At 38.9% G+C, this 23,643-nt stretch overlaps 1 protein-coding gene across 19 annotated transcripts in view; it reads right to left on the reverse strand.

Annotated features, from left to right (window-relative positions):
- The window catches only part of CABIN1 (calcineurin binding protein 1), a 212,816-nt gene extending 189,544 nt beyond the window's left edge, over window positions 1-23,272 (reverse strand). For 5 of the 19 annotated variants that reach the window (XR_006285947.1, XM_037878949.2, XM_037878946.2 and 2 more), the window contains exons 1-14: window positions 22,568-22,714; window positions 21,657-21,741; window positions 18,052-18,105; window positions 17,395-17,487; window positions 14,731-14,844; window positions 14,403-14,537; window positions 12,287-12,467; window positions 9,561-9,690; window positions 7,456-7,605; window positions 6,046-6,338; window positions 4,423-4,591; window positions 1,921-2,057; window positions 1,259-1,476; window positions 152-230 (exon numbers count right to left, since the gene is read on the reverse strand). Coding sequence is in view for 18 of the 19 variants with exons in the window: in XM_037878949.2 (XP_037734877.1) it covers window positions 152-230; window positions 1,259-1,476; window positions 1,921-2,057; window positions 4,423-4,591; window positions 6,046-6,338; window positions 7,456-7,605; window positions 9,561-9,690; window positions 12,287-12,467; window positions 14,403-14,537; window positions 14,731-14,844; window positions 17,395-17,487; window positions 18,052-18,054 (1,702 nt within the window). In the remaining variant the exon portion in view is untranslated. Of the gene's footprint in view, window positions 1-151; window positions 231-1,258; window positions 1,477-1,920; window positions 2,058-4,422; window positions 4,592-6,045; window positions 6,339-7,455; window positions 7,606-9,560; window positions 9,691-12,286; window positions 12,468-14,402; window positions 14,538-14,730; window positions 14,845-17,394; window positions 17,488-18,051; window positions 18,139-21,656; window positions 21,742-22,567; window positions 22,938-23,092 lie in introns of those variants that run through there. The other 14 variants (XM_037878947.2, XM_043529058.1, XM_037878950.2 and 11 more) reach the window with 14 other exon arrangements.
- Window positions 23,273-23,643: the final 371 nt, after the last annotated feature.

Here is a 23,643-nt window from a genome sequence, read left to right on the forward strand (position 1 = left end):
AAAAAAGATGATGAACTGTTGTACACATCCATTGATCAGACCTACATCTGGAGAAGTAACAGCTCAATATTCTAATAAATGATTCACAAAATTTCTTACAAGTTTAATTTACACTGTAAGAACAGGCTAGCAGAGAAAAACCAATTCTCACCTGTAGAGCTCTTCCCTTTTGTCAACAACCATTGGTCAAGTTGTAATTCCATGCAAGACAGACTCATCAGCATCATATCCTACAGTGAAGGTATGAAGAGGTCAGGGAAGAATACAAAGAACCTTGTTTGGAAAGTAAAAAGAAGTTAACAATTCACTTGAAAGGAAGCTTTCTAATTAATCCTCTTTTGTGATTTCCATTTCCAACCTACGCCCATCGTGGCTTTCTTCTGTCTAAGGAAAGGAGGTTGCCCTCTTTCTATGATGCTCAGTAGGATTAAAGAGACTCCCCTGGCCTTTTACAACTGGAAAAAGGAATGAAAAAAGTCTGTTTATGAAAAGATAAGATGATCTAGTGGGGAAGAAGATAAGAAGGGAACAGTTGGCCCAGACTTGAAAAAGAGCAACATCCTCAACCTAAAATATAATCATTTTAAATTGCTTCATCATTAATACTTTATGTTAGAACATCTGAAAAAACCCATCAAAAGGCTGAGATGAATACTCAAGAAATTGTAGGAATCAAGGAGAACGAACACATATGCTAGTTTTGCCAGCTCATTAACGCTTTCTGCATAAAGATGGGTGGATAAAAAAAACAAAACTGGATATGAGTTGTTCCTAGTAACACTGGATGTTCTGTTACAGCTCTTACAGATGTGGTTGTGTGGATTAAAGAGAAAATTATTTTTACATTTTTTCCACAGTAACCAGGGTTATAACTACAGCTCCATCTGAAGAGGGTGAAAGCTCCTGACATGGGTTCAAAAATCTCTGTACCCAAAAATCTTATGGTCTGTGCAGCATTGTTGATTGGCTAAAAAAAAAAAAACCAAAAACAAAACAAACCCCCCCACACAACTTGAGTGCACTGCAGTTGGCACTGTTGTTTCTGTCACTAAATTGCTACATCTTACAGTACTTACACATAATTCGATCTTTCACTCTGTGTCTGGAGCTGCCTCCTGCATCTCAAATGGTGTGCACACACAGCTTTGTGTTCTGCTTTTAAGGGTTGAGTTGAGGCTGCAGCACATTCAAGACACACAGAGCAATATACGGTGGATAGGGTAAATTAAGAAGCTCAAAAAATAGAGCGTTTCCTTACCTTGATGTGCTGGTTGCTACAGTCCCTCAGTAACGGGTTGGGCAAATTACTACTATGCTTTCTCCAGCTATTGTAGATACTAAGGACCACCTCAGACAAGCCAGGTGGCCACTTCACCAGGAACTTCTGGCTGATTACTTTCAGATATCTCATCATCAGTTCTAGGATGCCACCATTGTTCAGGTTATCCAATAGGAATTCATGAACATCCTGCTTCTCTGGAAAGCAGATGAGCACAAAGTCTGAGACCTGTTTGTTGAAACTAACCACATTTAATTCCTTGCCTCGCTTCTGAGAATACTACTTTTAATGCTTTGTGACATTTAGCATACATCTCGCATAAAGAACACCCATAACACCTTTATGACACAGTGGTTCTCCTTTTGCAGGAGTAGCCTTGAATTTATGCAGAATAAAGTGACTACACTAAAATGAGATCATGCACATAACACAGATCACACACAGTACATAAGCAGCCCAATGAAAACAAAAATAATTTATTAATACAGTGAAGGTCAGTCAACTGATGTATTAAAATAAACCCTTTAAAATAACATTCTTTTGTGCACAAAAAGAAAGAAAACAGAAGAAGTGGGAGTAAAAAAGCAGACATAAGGGAAAAAAGAAAACAAGTAGAAAAATGGATATGCTGAAGTCCCTACCAGATTCCATGAATGTTGTAGAGTCAAATGACATTCTATGTGGTCCAATATGCTGGAAATTCTCTTGTTTGATCTCTGATTGCACCTCATAGTTATTGAAAGGATCATCCTCTTCCTCTGGATCCAGTTTCCTCAGCCTGGGTGAAAAGGGGTGAAAACAAGTAAAAGAACAGTACTTGAGAGTCTGAATATTATTTTCAATAACAAATAGCTTGCCGGGTGTAGGTGTTATGTATATTTTCACAATGGAAGTATCCTAGTTGGAGTTCATCATCAGAAATTTAAATTTATTCCCAGACTTCATCAGAGTAAAAAGCCTCAAGCATGCTATACCTAAAAATGGAAAGAAACAGCCTACAGAAAAGAGCAAATCCCAGCAAATAAGCTTCAGAAACTGACAAGACTACTCCACAATATTTGGAATTGTTTAAAAAAAAAAAAAAAAAAACAGTGTTATCAGCATTATTATTTTAAGTATCAGCAGATCCGAACCCTTTTAGCAATGCAACTTAACATTTTCCTTTCAGAAGGATCTTTGTTTTTGAAATCATCCCACTCAAATCAATAATCAATGTAAAAACAAAATATGCCTTCTGATTTAATGAGAAACGCTGATCTGATTTGTTGACAATGACACTGGGGTCCATAGAGACCCAATACAGTGTAAATCATACCCACTTCTTAACTATGCAAAAAAGTTTATGACTTGCTTCTGCTTCTTCTCTAGAAAAAACAGTGAGAGAAATAACCTATATGAGAATACCTGACAAACTTAAAAAAAAAAGCATTTCTTTACTTTCAAGTTACTTTTCTCTATCAAGGCATAGATTCCAGAAGACTAGCTGTTTGACCTATAAAAGCCCAGTTCTGAAACTGGAAAATATTCTAATTGCCTTGCTTCAAGAATAAGAAATGGATATGATGAAACTGATCATAAATCTGAATTTATTTTTAATTTTGCACATGAATGAATGTTGAGTGACTGGTTGTTGAAGAACATCCCTTCCAAACAGCTATTTTTACAGGAATTTAGTGTTGAAATTTTTGTAAACTAATGACAATGTCATCTCAATGCCCTTTTACCAGGATAAGACCATACCAACTTCCTCAAAAGTAGTCTCATCCAGATTTTTTTTTATATGGGGGGGGGGAGGGGTCATAGACTTAGTCTGTGTAATATGTAAAACACTGAATATTTTTAAAATTGCTGATCTAAACAGGACTTTTCCTAAAACTGAGGCTAAGGATGACCGCATTTGAACCTGATTGGACCAAGATGCATGGCTGCAAGGCAGGCCTCGCACATGACTTGTTCAAAGACCTTGAGGGAGGCACTGTAAGACAGAGTACGTAAAGTTTACAAACTGTAAGAATCAAGGATAAGGCCAAGAATTCTCATCTTCTGGGTTCCAAGACACCAGAGGAAAGATTGATATTCCAGAATCCTCAAGACTAAACAACTTGGGGAGAAGAATTCATGACATCAATAATCAGGCCACTCCCACCCGGAAGGAGGCCCGCTAGTGAGAAGCACTTTGCCAGCAGAACATCATCGTTTAATTCCTTGACTGTAGTTCCAGCTCCTACTAAGAGTGTCCAGAAGACTGTGAGAGCTGAAGGAGTTTGCAAATTCCCTGTTACCTTAATACATTATTTTTCCTTTTTCTGTTTTTATCTGTTATTCTTATTAGTTGGCAGATGACCCAGACAATTCAGACTTTTTATTTTTAGGATGTGGAAATGAAAAGTGTAGCTGTGTGCATGCATGTGTGTGAGAGCACCCATAACACCCAAGCAAGGAAGGCACCTGAAGAAAAGTGCCTCAGATAGACAGTCCTAAATATTGTCTCATAAAAATTACCCATTAGAGTATATTCTATGTCTCGAAGTCTTAAGGGATTTGAGATTGTCATCCGTCATTTCTGGTCAAAGTTGACTACTTGTCCAATGTCTCTTGTTCTGTAGCAGTCTGTATTTTTATAATGTGTCTCATTTTTGGGAGTGGGAGGGGAAGGGGGTAAAGGTTAGCCACCACACAAGACTGAATTTTAAGGAGGAAAAGTTTGATAACTGGATCTGAGGTTGTACCCCAGATGTTAGACAATAATTCAGTTTCGATATTGAGATACCTAACCATTTAAATGAGAGAACTGATGGACTTTTGTCAAACTCTTTAGTTGTGACTTCTAACCAAATGGTATAGCCACCTCCTTAGAATGTATAAGGATTGGTTATATTTTGTATTAATCTGATGATTTAACTAAATTGATGATTTAATTCAATCCACCATTGAGATTAACTTGTTGCTTTATTGATTTTACAGTTTTATTTTTAATAGTTTTAATACAATTTATAAAAAGATACTGAGTCACATTTCTGTCAATAAGCAACATGAGTCCAGTACCTCTGAGGATCTGGGTGGATAACCAGCAGGTCAACAAAAAAGCCTGTGGTCCTCACATAATGCGAACAACTCTCATTGCAAGTGAAGGTCTGCTGTACCTTGAAGGAAGAAACTTTACCAACAGCTCTTGAAAGTCAACTTTCTCCTCCTTTTTACACTTGGTGTTTCGGACTCGAGCAGACCGCCTTTTTGCAGTTTCACCACTATCTTCTGTGATTCTCCTCCGCTTCACCCCTTTCTTGGATTTATCACTAACAGTTGTGTCACCTAGAAAATAGAATCAAACGTTTTCAAAACTCAAATTGCCAAATAACACACAATGGATAATGTTGCTTAGCATCACGGTGATTTATGAAATATATTTTAAATTTACTTTATTCTATGTCAACATCAAGAACCCAGTTCTGTTCCTACTGAAGACAATGGCAAAATTCCTTTTAACTTAAAGGGGAACAGAATCATTTAAACAGCAGTCTGGTTAGTGACCAGGTTTCAAAGCTTATATTTGATGTTGGCCTTGTAGCCCCTTAAACAGAACCATATTTATCACTGATCAAACTACAGTTAGGCCTAAGTCATGTTTTGTTTCACAGAACAGTTACCATAAAAAAATAGCAAATATCAGATAGGAAGAGTCACAGTAGTAACTTGAGTCAAGGCAGATAGGGAACCCTACACTGTATTTCTACAGGACTAAACATGATGGGGAATCTGGGGACTGCCCTGACAACAACAAGCATTATGATTTTACTATTTTTACACAAATCTACTCATTCTATTACAATGTGCAAAAATGACGGCATCTCTTCATTAAGAAATGCATAGCTCACATTCTAATTTTTCTTCTTTTAATTTGAATACAAAGTAAATTAAGTTTGATACTCATGACATTTTGTATGCATGTAAATTCTGGGTCAGAACTAAGAAGAAGACTGCTTGAAAACTTGATTATTTAAAATATACTTTCTTTTAATCTTCTAAGTTTCAGCACAATTTTGTGGTTTTTAAGGAAAACATAGGACTCTGGCTAGAGCTCTAACACCTGTAAATTCCTATAAACATCAACCAAAGACTGGTAGCCTTGTGAACAATAGTGATAGATAGATAGGATAGATAGATATACACACGCACACCTCCCTACACAGTATATACCTTAGAACATCTGAGAATATGAATATCATTTTGCAAACAAATAAGTACATATGAAGGCAGAGAATTAAACAGGCCAAGCAGCTGATCTTATTTAATAGTAATAATATTTTTTTTCTTTATGGCTCCTTCCATCTGACAGCCTCAAGACGCTTTACAAATATTAACAGATTAAGCCACATATCACCCAGGCATTATTATCCTTATATTACAGATGGGGAAACTGAGGCATGAGACAGCAGCACAGTCAAGAATAGAAGGGATTAAATACTACAGTGATGAGTGCTATAGAAAATCAATTATGGATAGAACTCAGAGCTAATCATTATCCAGTACCTCCTAGATCATTTAGACAGCTTTCTCTTTTTTAAAGTAATTGTTTTACAGATTATCACAGCTTTATATGACTGAACTTTTCTTTTTCTGACTTGGAATATACGTACTTTGAAAATGCATTGGATCAGCTAGAAGACAGTTTAGAAAACACTCATTTCTAAAGACAACAGACATTTTCCAGTCTCGTTTATGTCTGCAAAGACAACAGTGTCATCTGGAATTGTAGACTAAAGTACCTTGCTCACCTATAGGCATTACTGGTTCCAGTAAATTCTCACTATGACCAGAAAAATTGGGTGTCATTGGAGTGTAAGTTAATACTGGGTCACTCATTGTAACCACTGGATTAGTGCTGACAGGATTGGGCTGGATAACACTGACAGGAGTAGAGGTAGGAGAAAGAATCAAGTGCTGGACTGGGTCTTGGTACTCTGAGAGGTCAATTCTCTTCCCCAGGCTAGGTCGAGGAGGCTCACATGTTGTCAGGTGATGATACATAGCAAGTAAACTTTCTCCTAGACACTTCCACCTGCATGTAAAAACACAATCACAACACAACCTTATTAACACTTATTTTATCCATTTATTCATTAGCTTTTGCCACATAACCTTCTATATTACAGTTAAAAACCCCCTTGCTGCAGGATGTAGGAATTACAATGAAGATGTTCTTCTATAGAAGGTTAGAATTACCGAGGGTACCAAAAGCGATTTTATCAGTGTAAGAAGATAGATTCCTCATGGAGTCAAAATCTGTCACGCAACTAGAAAAGCTGGAGAATATGATTTTTGGCACCCTGTCCCCTAGAGATTTCAGTTCAGCAGCAAATGTCTCATGGGTCTTGCTTCCTATTTGGAACATACTGTTGAACCAAAGAGCAGGATTAACATTATCACAGTCATTAATTCTCCTGTTCCCAACAATGGCTTTAAGTATAATAGACAGGAAATGGAGCTCACGATATGCTTCACCCCAAGAGAAACCACTCATAGCAGAGGAAATTGCTGCACCTCAAAAACAAAAACATTAACCCAGTTTAATATGAATTTTCAGGTCTAGCATTATACTCAATGGGTAAGGGCAAGATTTTGTCAGCCTTTTATACAATTAGTAGTAACTTGCTCTGAAATTGGACTACTTGCAGAGAAAACTATTCAGTGCAATTAAGGGTGGCAGAAACAGGCCCTAAATAAGATCACAGAAGTCTCTAACACATGTATTTAAAACACACAATATATTCTAACAGAATTCCTAGACTATCCAAATGCACAATAGAACATTTTTGTAGAATAGTAATTAGTTTATAAATCCCCATTATCCAAATGGGGAAAATATTAAAAACATAAATTAAAAAAAAGCTTTAAATTTCAGATGCAAACCAATCAATGCAGGAAAATTTCAAATTTTCTGTTGTGAAGATATCCTGAATTTAGCTATTTGTTCCTAGTTTACACCACAATTTTGTTTCAGCATGTTTTAATTGGTATGTATCAACTTTAATCTGGAAACATGAACAGAGCCACACTCCTTATGGATTACTGAAACTTAAAAAAAATAAATACATGTAATGAGGAAAAATACATGCTGAAGAGATTCCAATGAACTATGGCCATGACTTTCCGAAACAGAAACAGTGATGACTTACGTGAAAAAGGGAATTGGCTGGACAAGCTTAAGATCTGGTTCCCTCTCTCGCACCATTAGAGCCTGCCTCCTTCTACGTAGCTCCAATGCTTCATCTATGATTGCTCTTGTTTCAGCTGCACTCACATTCACATCATGGATCGACATGTCACTGAGAGGTGGTGAGAAAGGAAGACAACATAGGTAGTTTTATTTTTTTAATATCAAAGAGATTAATTTAAGATTCTCCTCTAATGTAGGGTACAAAAACAGTAATCACATATAAAAGCACATATACATTTGTTCACAGTGCATTCTAAAATTAGATGGTTCAAGGCAGATTCTCCTCTTTCACTTTCTAAAAAGTGGGAAATGAATAGGAAAGCAGTGAGATAGATTACAGCAATGCTATTGTTATGGCTGAGAAGCTCCTTTTGTTCCAGGGTCCCATTTTGAGCAACTCAAAGTTTCAACAAAAATAACATCTAGGGTTGAAAATTCTCTTGCATGTTTTCAGTCCAGAAGTGAATTTTCTGAGAGTTTGAAAAATATCTATTCCATTGTTTTTGAGATATCAGACTGTGGGGAAAAAATGATCATTAAATGCTTTGCTGAATTTATGTGCTTAAAGCTTTGCTAAATCATGGCCTAAGTAACTAATCAACCAAAACTCTACGTCACAGGCCCTTATTTTCTATATCTAGTCCAAGTCAAAAACAAGATCATCCTTCCTCTAAGATTCGCTAGCTCCTTCCTTGCAAGCTATAAAGCCATCCCTATACTAAACTTCTACCTTAAGATGCATCAGGAGCCCAAATAGGTCTGGCAACCTTTCTGCTCTTTCCCAGTACATACACTCCACCTTAACTACCTAGGATTATTTGAGTCTGTAACTGTATGTCCACAAAAAATTAACTTTCAAATCAAGTTTCACATGTTCAGATGCTGAGCACTCAAGAGTTTGCTATGCTCTAAAAAACTAAATTTTAAAATGACTCTCTCAGGATACTATAGAAAGCCAGTGATACATGTCTGCGTCTCTTCAGATGATCCCCCACTCTTCATGTTTCAAAATTTGCAGGCTATGTAGAGTACAGTGCTGATAAAGTGAAAAACTCTATTTGCATGTCTGACCAAAGAATTAATAGATGTGCACCAAGACTCACATTCCACTTTAATTCATCCACATAGCACACACATATTAAGGCAATGATGTTATCCACATGCGCAGGAATATAAAATATTACAGATGCACAATGGGACTGAGTTACAGTTGAATTAAAATCCTAATTTTCAATTTCTTGAGTTTTGTTGATGGACAGAGTGTTAGATGGGGAGTCAGGAGACCTGGCTCTGCTACTGATCTGCTGGTGATTTTGGGTAAATCACTTCAATTCTCTGTGTCACTGTTTCTCCCACCTTTGAGATTATAAAATCTTCAAGGAAGGGGGAAGTCTCTAACCATAGGTTTGTACAATGCCTAGCATAATGGGACCTCACACTTCGTTGGGGCTTCTAGGCATTATCATAATATAAACAATAAATAAATAAAAAACAAATCTCAACCATAATGTTTCAATAACAGTTTTCAGAAATAAATAATCCAAATGCTCACATAATCTTACAGGATTCTTGCATCTCAGATACGACAGAAGCTTACAAAACTAATAACCATACACAATTCTCACTGAAGTCAATGCAAGTCTTTACATTGACTTCAGGGACAGCTAGAACTGGTCCCAAGTCAAATGCCATGGAAAGGTGGTAATTAAGAAGTGATTTCAATTAGGAAAGTAAATCCTGAAAAGAAAAGACAGGGGAGGTGGATGTACATGTTTCAATTATAGTTATATATAAAAGCAAAACACAATAATGGGAATTTTAAAAAGTCTGGGAATTAAAAAATAATTTTGGAACACTACAAAGAAAAGTTAGAATTTTCTTCTTGCAACAAGTAATTAACATGGAAAATAGTGCCTAACACAGCAATAAGGTTTATTCAGAAGACAAAAACTACATGGTACAATTATATTAGTTTAAAGTGTTGGACCTCACTAGGCTTTCTGAACTACTCCTATCCTAAAATTCTAATGTAAGAACTATAGGATGACTAAGAATGAGATTCACCATTTGAGGAACATCCTTAATGAGTCTTTCCTGAGGCAAGGTTGCTCGTCAAAAATCTTCTCCTTCAATACCAGTCCTTTGCTGTATTGGCAGTCTTTCTCCAGAGCTTTGCAGATAAAATACAAACATGCTAATAGAGGAAACAGAAATAAGAATTATGGGCAATTTGACACTTTGGATCATTCAAAAGTTCCCACTTCTGGGATAAATATAAACTACTAACAAGATTGTTAAAATCTTCAACTGGACATGAAACATTTCGACAATCATTGATTTGTAATTCTCTCTGCAAATGGTTAAACACATAGATATACAAATAAAATAACTTACCTGGGCATCCTAATCATAACCCCACATTCTCAAGTTTTAGCCCCTAAAAACAAATCTACAACTTTGCTAAACAGCTTAACAAAGTCATTTATCAGGTTTTGGTTTCAAACCCCGTATTTCTGAAAAACAGGAATCCTTCAGAGTTTTTACACCATTCCTCAGCATTTATCATGATCACTGCATTACAAATTGCATTACAGCAGGAAAGGCCATATCCTGCATTCTTTACTCACCGGAGTAATCCCATTAACTCCATTAAGACTATTCTCATGAGGAAGGACTACAGGATCAGGCCCTACATCTCTAATTTACCTTGGAGTCACCTATTAACCTTAATTTGTATTGGTTCATCTACCACATAAAACCTGCATTTGAAACTTGAGAGCCAGTTATATCAACTGCTGCATAATTAACCATGACTATGAACTATATTGTAGTTTTATACTCAAATCCTGGAGGTAACTTGCTAGAAATGACAACAAAGACAAAGAACATGCATGAGAGTGAGAGAGAGGTCTACAGGGAAACTTCTTGCATGCACTCTGATGTATAATAGATCACAGCTCCAGATGATACTTCCACTCTAAATCCTACAGATATTTTTTAAGTATTGTGGGGCAGAGGAGAATAGATTATTACCCAAAGAATTAAATGTCCTTCCGCATAGAGACAAATATCTTCCCATCAGAAAAAAAAGTATGGATTAAAAAAGAACTTAATTGAAATGTTTGCTGTTTCATCCTTTTATCTGATTAAGCAGAGTTGAAGAGTGCCATTCATAACTTCAGACTGGTGCAGGGCCATATCTCTCTTGCTGCATGAGGCAGAGGGGATAGAAGACGTGGATATCCTGTCCTTATGGACTAAAATTGCAGAAGAGAGGGGAATTAATGCTACATCTTCCAACTTTCGAGACCACAGAGAAATTTCCTCAGAAACAGCATGTAGTTGGTACTCCACAGGTGTTTTGGAGTTGTGTGACCTTCTGGAGGGAAGCATGTCTAAGGATAGCTGCTCTCCATGGCATCATCCTTTGCTAAAATTCCAGAAGAAATTAATGGTGACTTTATCAGCTGGAACTTTTGCACGAACCCATTCCACCTTATCTTCCCATTAGGTGGGTAGAGCGGTAAGGTGCAGCTCCTAAGGAAGCTGTGCTGCTGGGAAAAAAGGGAGTGGCCCAGGAAGTAGTATGGATCCCTGGTCCTCTGTGGAATTTCCTCACAGATCTTCAGATATTTACACAGGTGCTGGGCCTCATCTCCTGCTCCCTTTGTGGCCACAGAAACCCTGTCTACTGACAAGGTATCTCAGAAACTCCACAAGCTACAACACGAACTTCCTTACATGTATTTTTCCATGGAGTGCATTACCTGGTCCTTAATAGTTAAATTACTACCACACACTGATCAATATTTACAATGGAACCAGCTTAGAGAGTATCCTGTTGTACTGTAGTTCTATTTATAGAGGAGGGAAAACACTGTGCTGCAGAGCGAATATTTTCTTCTCCTTAGTTTATTTAACTAGTTCAGCTCAATGACTAGCTCATGCAAGGGTAAGAAACCAGTTGGGAGTTGAAAAACCAGTAAAGGCTTGTTTTCCTCTTCCACTCTATGAATAAAACTTAGGTGTGAGAGAATGAGATCTCCTGTTTCTAAAATCTTAAAGGACCTAGAGACCATAGATAATCAGTTCAAGTCACTAACTGCAAATAATACTTCCTTTGTTTAATAAATCAGCTGGTTTTAAATGCAAAACATTTTTGATAAAAATGTTTTTTTATATATACAACATATTTAAGATTATTTTATTTAACAAACAATTTAAATGCTGTTTTTGTGAATTTTTAATTGAATCCAGACTCATGAATCCAACCAGGGATACTGAATTCAAAAAATTCCTCCCCCCAAAGGATCTTGCTTATAGTCCACCTCAAACATTTCCTACAGAAAAGCAAATCCTTCAGGGGACCAGGGACAAAACGCATTTCAACTCAATATCCATGGTTGGAACTTTTGTTTCCTTGCCCCTCGTCTGTGTGTTCTGTTTGGGATCCCTTGTACCATAAAATGATATAAACTTAATTTTATTTCCATTATTTAAAAAAGTCATAGGAATTCTAAAAGAGAAAAGAACTAAATAAAAATAATGAGCACAATGATGGTTTTCAATAAATAAAAACAGCAGATAGGGATTTTTCCTGTAATTAAAAACCATTACAAATCACTGTACTTTACCTTGAAAAACTTACACATTACAGTCTTATCATTTCAATACATTGCTTGTTTAAGATATTGTCTGAAAGACTGCATCACTGTACTGTTCTGATCATATTGATTTTTACTTTAATTGCACATTTTAAGAAAAATTATACAAAAACTAACTGTACTTACTTGTATAGTCACTGAGCGTGTACAAGACTGTGATGAGGTTATCTAAACAAGGCCAGTGATCAGGATTACATCTGAGTCCTTCTTCAAAAGCATGTCGTGCCAGTGGCATACGGATTAGCCTTATTGCAACACGACCAATTTTATACCACAGGTTGACATCAGTAGAGTCTAACATTACAGCCTAGAAAACAAAAATATCACACCATATACACATGTCAACACATGCATGTGTGTGTCTGTACACATTGCCTAATATAGTTTGTATTTGCTAGAGTTGAGGTTTATGATGGAACACTATTGTTCTTTGGGACTGAAATGGTGAGCAAGTAATACCATATTTATTATCTAAACATACACACAATACATGCAAATTTGGGCTGTCGATTAATCACAATTAACTCATGCATTTAGCTCAAAAATTATTTGTGATTAGTCGAAATTTTAATTGTGCTGTTAAACAACAGAATACCAATTGAAATTGCTTAAATATTTTTGGATGTTTTTCTACATTTTCAAATATACTGATTTCTATTACAACACAGAATAAAAAGTGTACACTGCTCAATTTATATTATTCTTATTACAAGTATTTGCACTGTAAAAATGATAAGAGAAACAGGCTTTTTCAATTCACCTCATACAAGTACTGTAGTGCACTCTCTTTACTGTGAAAGTGCAACTTAAAAATGTCAAATTTTTTTGTTACGTAACTGCACTCAAGAACGAAACAATGCAAAACTTTAGAGCCTACAAGTCCATTCAGTCCTACTTCTTGTTCAGTCAGTCGCTAAGACAAACAAGTTTGCTTACATTTATGGGAGATAATGCTGCCCACTTCTTATTTATAATGTCACCTGAAAATGAAAACAGGCATTTGCATGGCACTTTTGTAGCCAGCACTGCAAGGTATTTACGTGTCAGATATGCTGAACATTCGTATGCCCCTTCATGCTTCGACCACCATTCCAGAGGATATGCTTCCATGCTGATGACGCTCATTAAAAAAATAATGCGTTAATTAAATTTGTGACTGAACTCACTGGGGGAGAATTTTATGTCCCCTGCTGTTTTACCTGTGTTCTGCCTTATATATTCATGTTATAGTAGTCTTAGATGATGACCCATCATCACATGTTCATTTTAAGAATACTTTCACTGCAGATTTGACAAAACTGAAAGAAGGTACCAATGTGAAATTTCTAAAGATAGCTACAGCACTCATCTCAAGGTTTAAGAATCTAAAGTGCCTTCCAAAATTTGACAGGGAAGAGGTGTGGAGCCTGCTTTCAGAAGTCTTAAAAGAGCAACACTCCGATGCGAAAACTACAGAACCCAAACCACCAAAAAAGAAAATAAACCTTCTGCTGGTGGCATCTGACTCAGACGATGAAAATGAACATGCATCTGTCTGCACTGCTTTGGATTGTTATCGAGCAGAACCTGTCATCAGCATGGATACATGTCCTCTGGAATGGTGGTTGAAGCATGAAGGGACATATGAATCTTTAGCACATCTGCAATGTAAATATCTTGTGACACCGACTACAACAGTGCCATGAGAACGTCTGTTCTCACTTTCAGGTGACATTATGAACAAGAAGTGGGCAGCATTATCTCCCGCAAACGTAAACAAACTTGTTTGTCTGATCAATTGGCCGAACAAGAAATAGGACTGAGTGGACTTGTAGGCTCTAAAGTTTTCCATTGCTTTATTTTTGAATGCAGTTATTTTTTGTACTTAATTCTATATTTGTAAGTTCAACTTTCATGACAAAGAGATTGCACTATAGTACTTGTATTAGGTGAACTGAAAAATACTATTTTTTTGTTTTTTTTACAGTGCAAATATTTGTAATCAGAAATAAATATAAATTAAGCACTCTACACTTTGTATTTTGTGTTGTAACTGAAATCTATATATTTGAAATGTAGAAAACATCCACAAATATTTAAATAAATGGTATTCTATTATTGTTTAATCGCACGCTTAATCTTTTTAATCGCTTGACAGCCCTAATGCAAATCATTTATACAAAATATGGTGAGGGTCTCACATCTACTTCAGCAAGACTAGTAAATATTGAGACTCTCATATTGTACTCAGACTGTACTGTACCTCTAAGTAGAACTCCATGGCTGTCTCCAGGTCATCTCGCTGTGCTGCTAATTGCGCTAGATTTTTATAGGTGGAATATTTTAACATCAAGCCTGGATGTTTTAACCCTTCTTTCTCATCACCAGAGAGAACTGCCTGAAAATGGTAAACAAAACAAATGTACCCTTGACATCAGGAATTAGACTAGTGATAAACAGCAGCAAATAACCAGCCAACTGACAACCAACATTACATTTTTGAGTCATCCATGGCCAAGACACAATGGAATGGCACAAAATACAATAAAGATGTGGCTACCTTTCACTTTGACTCTCTAAATTTTACTGACCTCTCGCAGAAGACGAATCTCAAGCAGCTCATGGTAAGCTTTGGCAGACTCTTCAAATCGGTCATGTTTCTGAAGGTCCAAAGCTTTGTGATACAGAGCAAAAGCTTCTGCTTCCTGTGGGTCAAAGTAACAAAATTAACAACATAATCATCACAACTCTTATGCAGAAATAACACTTAAATAAGAGAAGATTTATATAATGGATTTTCTCTACTGATTTTTCTATTAACTTTTTATTTAACAGTCTTCAGAAATAAAAGAATAAAATACTAGAACAACCAAGGAGAATCCTTGCAATAAAATTAGAGATTTTAAGAAAATATGTGGAAGTCAAAAGCAATTTGTCGGGGGGGAGGCGAGGGGAGAGGGGCAACGGTGTTTAATACAGCCTTAAAACAATGTGCATACCATGGCAATTATTCAGGAGAGCATTTCTGTCAATCCCTATTCAGGAAAGCACTCATGCACATACTTAACTTTAAGCACATACTTAAGTCCCATTGGGCTTCACTGGAATAAGTATATTTCTTCATTAATATGAACAATAAAGCACCCTCTCTGAATAGGTAGGCTTTCCTGAATTGGGTCCAATAGTTGTAACCAGGCTAAGCGCAGTTGTTATTATTAGGATTCTATCACCTTTGCAGTTTGTAAAATATTTTTTGTGAATCTAGTTATAAAACCATACTAAAAGCTACCTGTCAAAGTGGTTAGTATTCAGCATAGTTTTACAATAGAAAAAACCCATTCTACACTGGTCAGGAAAGTTAATTCAGTTGTTGCTAGTAACGACTCTACTTAAATATGGCAGTTGCTAGAATGGTTTCATAAACAGTATGAACAAGGCTTAAGTGAAGCTGTAAAATCTAAGGTTTTAACAATAAATACATGTTCTTTTCTTTTAAATATTTCTATCTGATAAATATGATGATTTATCAATAATGTTAGCTAAATAATTCATTGATCCTACAATGAGTTCCATGTGGGAAGCCTCCTGCATCTGCACAGTATTTATTATATGACAGGAGCCTAAGAACTGAGACAGGCACTCCAATCACCATGAGGAGTTAATCATTAAAGTAACTTTGGAGGAGAAGGGGAAGCAAAGGCCATCTCTCAGCTACAGAAAAATAAATGTATTTCTTCAGTTTATTAAAATACAACTAGAGATGTCCATCCAGTGCTCTAGGTGCCTATCTCATAATTAAAAATCACAACATAAAAAAGGGCTGCCCATAAACATTAGAGAGACAAGGTGCGTGAGGTAATATTGTTTACTGGACTAACATCTGCTGGTGAAAGAGAGAAGCTTTGAAGCCTACACAGAGCTCTTCTTCATAGCTACACCACCACTGCAAACAACGCCCATAAATATGTCCCCCTCAGCTGACATGCTGAGGCATGCTGCCTCCTCAACAGGCAAAACAAAGAGGAGCGGGAAAGGATGGGGTGTGCAGCATGCTCAGGTGGTTAACAAACCTGGGCTCTGGTAGACCAAGGAAAGGGAGTTCCAAAATCAAGGATCTCTCAAAGAGAATGCCCTGCCAGCAGCACCATCTCATTTATATTGAGAGAGCTACATGAGCAGTTCCATTGCTCTCAATTCTGATAGCATATCAGAGACATGCCACCCTGGAGGTCCTCTATTTTAATCTCTAACCTACCTGGAGACCAAATTTAGACTGGATCTCTCTCCTACCTTTCCCTATGTCATTGGTACCTACATGCATCACAACCCTCGACTCCTCTCCAACACTGCATATAAGTCTTTCTAGATGTCTGGAGAGGAAGGAAGATTGACAGCTGCCATCAACAAGATCTTTGGTCTATAAACAATTAGAGAGGTGGTTTAAGCTGCTAGTTCTGCTAACCAAGATGCCTGTGGTTCCCGCTGTCCCCAGTTTTCTCCTTTTGATTTTCACCAAGGTCAATAAGGTTCTGTCTACTGAAGCCTAGATCATTCTTGAAACATTGGAATTGATCAGCTGCAGTATTGAAAAGTTATCACATTACATCCAAACAGAGAAAAGCCACCATGTTGAGTGTAAGGCCTTGCAAGATCAATTAAAAATACACACTCTTTATGTTTTCTCTTGCAATAATCTGTACCCAGGAGACATTCTTAGTAAATCAGGAGAGTATTATACAGAAACAAACTGTGCTCAGACTAGTTGTCTACAATTAAATGAATTATAATTATATTTTTGAATGAGATATAATCAGCCAGATAAATCAGCACCTTGAACTTGGCCTCCGTAGATTATCTTTGCTTAGTTTACCTAACTAACATGACTGGAATGATTCACAAAGCTGAGACACTGAGATCATTCCTATCAAAATGTCTTCAGTTTGTATCGTAAAGTAGAGTCAGGCAACTTATCTCTTTCAACAGCTAATATTTCTTCATCTCTTCAGTAAGCAGACAGGAAACTCAGCTCCTAAACTAATGCAGCCTACTCACAAATAAGCCACACAGATGCACTGTACCCCATTTCAGTAGAGTCATGGTATGCTAAGGGCCGAGTTTAGGAGATGAGAATATTAATGTAGCTCTTCCCCCTAGAACCAAAAATTACGGGAGAACAGACCCAATGTCGGGAGATTAGAACATATCAGAAGAGATTCAATGTCAATTTTCCACATTATTAAAATTGTTTTACTTACTTGAGCCTCCTTTGTCTGTGTTTTGTGACTTTTGAAGGTACCTTCGTGCTCATCCTCAATTGTGGAGCTGGCATTCAATGCTGCAATTCGGATCTAAGAATGAGAATCAAGAAACAGTTACATACATGAAATTCATATCTGGCTCAGTTCCTCATCTCACTCTTGCCACCAGAATTTTTATCATTTCTCTCTCTAGTTGAAAATCTCACAATAAAACCCTGGTTAGCACTGCAAATGTAAGAAATTATTACTACTTCAGTATATAATGGTTACTTTATCAACCACTAACTGCAGAATATGACAAGCAAGACAAAGGAAGCTCCTTTAATGGCAGGGGAGGACATTTAAACCATCCCTAGGAATCATGGAGCCAGTAGAATGGACATATGGATTACAGTGAAGCTCCTTAATTTACCAATCACTACAAGGATAATTACTGAAAATGCAATGTTCTAATTGTGCCAATTAACACTCCACAGAGAGCGGCTAAGTCTTGGGATAAGGAAATATGGAAAATTGTTTTTGGTTTCTCAAATCAAACACATCAAACACATGAAAGGATTCAAGTAACATGTGGCACCGAGCATTCGCTGCTCTCTCAGAGAACCATACCACCAAGATGTCTGATAAGCAGCTTGTGCTGGACTGCCACCTTACCATGTTCAGAAAGATTCTCCCACTAGAGTCAGGTGGAGGGCCAGTCACATAGGTCTGAAGAGCAAACAGGGATTGCAATTATATTTACTATAAATGGAAAACATTTATTATTAAAAACATATAATCAATCATTATTTAATTTATTTGGAAATTTTTACAAGCATCATAGCACCTTACAATATAAACAAGAATTGACAATAACAATCTTAAAAACAATTGTAAATAAAGTTCTAAAATAATTAAGATGAAAGGAAATTCAACTGTTCCTTATTTTCTTTTTGCTTTTAAGACTTTAAACACTAGAAAAAAATGAATATTTGCAATGCACTTATAACTATGGTACATTAGTCAGCTGGAGATTTGTGTGTACTGTAACAGTAATATTAAATATAATCCCTACGTTAGATATGATATTCTTGAGAACATCCAATGAATGTTAAGGCTGCCACATTAATCACTTAAATGTCAGATTTCAGAGTAGCACCCGTGTTAGACTGTATTCGCAAAAAGAAAAGGAGTTCTTGTGGCACCTTAGAGACTAACGAATTTATTTGAGCATAAGCTTTCGTGAGCTACAGCTCACTTCATCGGATGCATACTGATGAAGTGAGCTGTAGCTCACGAAAGCTTATGCTCATATAAATTGGTTAGTCTCTAAGGTGCCACAAGTACTCCTTTAAATGTCAGACAATGACGAAGATAAAGTTGCCTGTGTAGCCTCAATTCTGTCTCCTTGCGGTGCATTGCTATAGTCTACCTGCACCATCGCCTCATTTTTTAAAATTATGGAAAAAGTCCTCTTCTCAGAGCAGGGCTGACTTCCTGCCCCTGTATCAGCAGCACAAGGCCAGAATCCCTGTTCACAGATGCATTTCTGGGGCTAGAACCCAATGCCCTTCCCACAACGAGAGTCTGTGGAACAAGACAGAAATCAAGGAAAAAGTTGTCCTGGTGCTGAGTGTCAGAGGAGGCAGCCATCATGGCTTGTTTCAGAGCACATCCAATTGACCTACTATTCAAAGCAAGCTGGCAAGCCCTCTATACTAGCGCTCCCAGCTACTGTTGCTAACTTTTACGAAGCTGAACTAGTGCAAGTATCAGTGGAGCACTTTTTTTTTTTAAACGTTCCCTATACAGAGTGTAGGTGGGCCAATGACAACACAGTGTCTCTGTCATCTCTCTTGCAAAGGCAGGACTTTAGAGCTGCATACCCATAGAGGTCTATGAAGTAAATATTTGGCAACAAAAAGAAGCTAAACGTCCATGATAAAAGCTTCTCCATTTTGAAAGGAGGGAGGTTAATATCCCTAGCAATTTTAACATTGATAGAAAATTTGAAAACTGGTATTCACATTTAAAACCAGTTATTTTTCATTTACATTAAACCTATAATTTTCATTCTATTAATTTCTTGAAGTATGATGCAAGTAACGGCAAAAGAACGTGAAAGGAATTTGTACATGTTTTATTTTAAATGTTCACTGCCATGAGACGAATCCCTCACATCAGCAGACATACAAAAAAATGACATGTGCACAGCAGGCTAAAAACAGTCTTTTATATTGTAGACCATATTAATAGCAAGGTAACTCCAGAATTAACCACAGCAGGAAGCAGTGGGAGTGCTGAACTATGAGCTGAATGAATTCAGATATCATTGATGAGTGCTTTCACGTGTAAAGAAAGCATGTTTTTACTTTAATTTAACTCATTCAGAAGTGATCACATTTTGTTGGTTCACACACACTGATTTTCCCTCCTCAACTAAAACTTCTATCACTTGCATCCAAATTACACAGAAAATTGCACAATAATATAAAGTATTTTACGTCTTCAAAGCATTTCATAAACATTAGTTAACAAAGCTTCAAAATCCCTGCAAGACATGCACGTATTTCCCCCGTTTTATAAATGGAGGAAACAGAGGCCTGATTTTCAGAAGTTACAGAACTAGAGCTGGGCAAAATTTTCAGTCTGAAACTTTTTGTCTCTAAATTTCCTTTATTTTTACTTTTAAAAATTCAAAAACATTTTAAAATGCTCAAAACAAAATGTTTTGATTATGTCAAAACAAAATATTTTGTTTTACCCAAAAAAGTTGGTTTTATAAAATTTGTTAAAAATAAATTAAATGTTCATTTTTGGTCTGACCCTAAACAATTTTTTTAAAAAAAATTTTTAAATTGCCAATGAAACCAAAAGTCCAATTTTCACCTAGATCTATACTATCTATACTGAACATCCATGACTCCAAATTAAATTATCACCAGCTCTAAAAAACATTGGGCTCCATGGCCCTATTTCAGTGAGATACTTAAAGTTAGGTAAGTACTTAAGTTTACTTGAGCTTAAGTTTAAATACATACTTAAGAACCTGGCTAAATCAGGGTCATGGTGACTTGCTCAAGGTCACACAGCAAGTCATTGATAGATAGGTTGACCACACATCCCATTTTGGATGGGACAGTTCCCTTTTTAACTCCTATCCCAGATGTCCTGACTTTTTTGGCAAAACTAGGCATTTGTCCCATCTGCTCTTGTCAACTGATCATCAGAGGGCAAGAGCAAACAAACAGGACAAATGCCCAGTTTTAACAAAAAAGTGGAGCACGCCCCCAAGGGAATGTTTGGTGGGGAAGCGACAATAGGGTCTGGGCTGTCAACCCCAGCCCCAGGGCTTGGGCCAGCCCCATGCGGGGGGCAGGGACCCTCAGGCCAGCCTCACGTGGTATCCTAGTTTCCCTTTGGGAAATATGGTCACCCTATTGGTAGACACAGGATTAGAACTCAGTAGCTTGGCTGATATTGCACTAGAGACTAGACCAGTGGTCCCCAACCTTTCTGTGGGAAAAGCGGCAGTGGCAAGAAGCATCGCCGCTGAAATACGGCAACGCTTCTCGGTGGCATTTCGGCAGGCGGTTCTCCGGCGGCCGCGCTCGGCAGCGGCATTTCGGCGGTGCAGTGTCCTGCGGGCGCACACAACTGCCCCGGTGGGCGCCATTGCACCCACGGGCACCGCGTTGGTGACCCCTGGACTAGACCAACCAAAGCGAAAGAAAAATATGTGGATGGCAACAATTTTAATTCTGCATTTTGCTCAAATAGAAACTTTTAAAGAAGAGTCAAGTTACTTTTAGCTCTAGTACAGTCAAATGGTGACAGAAGGAGAGAAATACAGTAAAACAGAAAGCAGAGTTTTTGTACAGGCATAACTATGTCAGTTAGGGGTGTGATTTTTTACTGGTACAATTCCTAATAAGGACACAGTTATTTTATAGCAGAATAATACTCTACGGGAATAAACTATACCAGTATAAGCATTTTAATGCTAGTATAACTGTATCCATAGAAAGTGGCTTGTACCACTTTAGCTATACCAGTATACCTAATATACCAGTACAATTAAAGCAAATTTTATGTGCAAGACAAAGTCTTAGGCACCTACAAACTTTATGTCTAGACAGAGACACTCAATAGAATAGTGCTACTTTAAGCCTTCCAACTTAAAAATCATATACAGGTACTGCAAAAATAAATTTACTTGTTTCACACAGCTCCTTAGATTATTAAAACCAAAGTAATTTTCTAATTCTAATTTACTTAACTATTTTTATGCTCCATTTTCATTTTGCATTGTTCTTGTGAGTTTCACGGTAGGTTCTCATTGCAGTTATGTTTAGGTGTCAAATGCTATAACGGAATATTTGTTTAAAGTCAGCAGTTTTCAGTGACTTTTTAAAAAAAGTTGTAAAAGTGTTTCTACTAGATTTAGAAAAGTTCATTCTTCCAAAACTAGTTTTTGACCACATGCTAAAGGGATCGTTTTCACGGTCTATCGTGTACACAGTGCCACTAACCCAGAGCACGGGTGTGAGGGAGTGACTGGAGAGGGAGAGGTAGATGCATAAATGATGATGGGTAGGTCTTTAGCAAGGGGAGGGGGAAGATCTGTTACAGTTCCTGAAAAGAGCTCAGCGTCCAAGTGTTTGAGAAACCCTGTTGTAAAGGGTGCAAGAGCCCGGCAGAATCGCCACAGGAGGCTCCATCCAGCCATAGGCCTGTGAGAGGCAACTGCAGACAGAGGGGCGGAACGGGGCCCCTCCGTGGAAACTGGGACGTCGGTGGGTTCTGGAACTAGAGGGCTCCCCAATTATCCGGGGAGCTTTAACGTAAGCAAGGCTTGTCCCACGGAGATCGCTCCCCCAAGGCACCTCCTCCCCGCACAATGCCGATCCCCCATCCGGGCGGGGACAGGGCTGCACCCCCGCTCTGCATACCGGTGCCCGGCAGCACTGGGCCCTCCGCTCCCTCAGCAGAGGCGCCAGGTACCAGCCCGCACTCCCCCACACGGGCACCGGCCCCGCCGCTTCCCCGAGAGAGCTCCCCACCCCCCAGCCCGGTGTGCAGCCCGGGCCGGCTGGGTAAGCGGCGGGCAGAGCGGCCCGCCTAGGACGGGGAGAGGGGGTTGACGCGCCGCTGAGGGGAGTCCGTTCTACAGGGAAGGGGGGAGCCTCACCTGCAGTCTCCACGGCAACCTCCTCCCAGGCCCCTGGAGCCCAGCAGGCCAATACAACGGCCGCTCATTGGCTGAACTGCGGCTCCCTAGCCAGCCAATAGAGATGCTGGATACAGCGTGCCCGGCTGCCTTCGGAGCGGGCAGGGCCGAGGGGGGCTGCGAAGCACCTTCCCACAGTGACGCCCCCACTCCGGGGGCTGTGCCTCCCACATCCGCCCCGCCCCTTCCGGGACCCCCGGGTGCCGTCACGGGACCCCCTTGTCGGAGACTGCCATGATGCCGTCACCGCGGCACGTCGTTGCCGTCACGGCCTTAGCGCGCGCCGACCCCTTGCCCCGTACTGTCCCTCCATTGGCCCTCGGGAGCCACCGTCCCGTGACTCTTCCTGCCCGCTCTCTCGTGACGTCGGGGTGCGTCCCTCCCTCTCTCACCGTGTCAGTCAGCCCGTCCCGCGCGCGCACGGGGCCGTCACGCAGCCCAGCCCCGCCGCCGCCGCCCGGCCTCGGGGCTCGACCAGTGACTGACCAGAGCCGGCCCGGCTGGAGCTCCTGTCACCGTGCGCCTAAATCACCGAATCGGTCCAGGTGCTGTGTCACTGGCTCTCTCCAGAGCGCGCCACGTCCCCCTGCACCGTCCTCACCCCCCGGCCTGGAGCATCCACACGTCAGCTTGAGGGCATTGCCCGGGGGGTTGGACATCGCCACTGCTTTACATCAGGCATGGTTGAGTGAACCAGGGCCCTGGTGCTGCTTGCGGTATGTGGCTGGCCCTCCTTCACTGTCTCCTTTCCTGGCTTTTCTTCCTGCTGCCTTCTGTTTTCTGCCAGGGCCCATCAGCTTCCTGTACTTGAGACCTGTTTCATTTTTATATCCCATCTCTGGGATTTTACTGCTCATGCATTCAACTACTGCCTTTTCTCTGACAGATCTGGAATAGCGGGGTGTTTTAAGTCAAGTTTCAGCTGCATTCCGAGAACTTGTATGGAGGAAGCTTTCGTAGATGACTTATATTGCTTTCTAGTTTATATTGTTGAAATCTAAGGGAATCATGTCAGTCTGCAGCCATGCCACCTTGTA

Source organism: Chelonia mydas, chromosome 15 (assembly GCF_015237465.2).
Source record: "Chelonia mydas isolate rCheMyd1 chromosome 15, rCheMyd1.pri.v2, whole genome shotgun sequence".
Classification (NCBI taxonomy): domain Eukaryota; kingdom Metazoa; phylum Chordata; order Testudines; family Cheloniidae; genus Chelonia; species Chelonia mydas.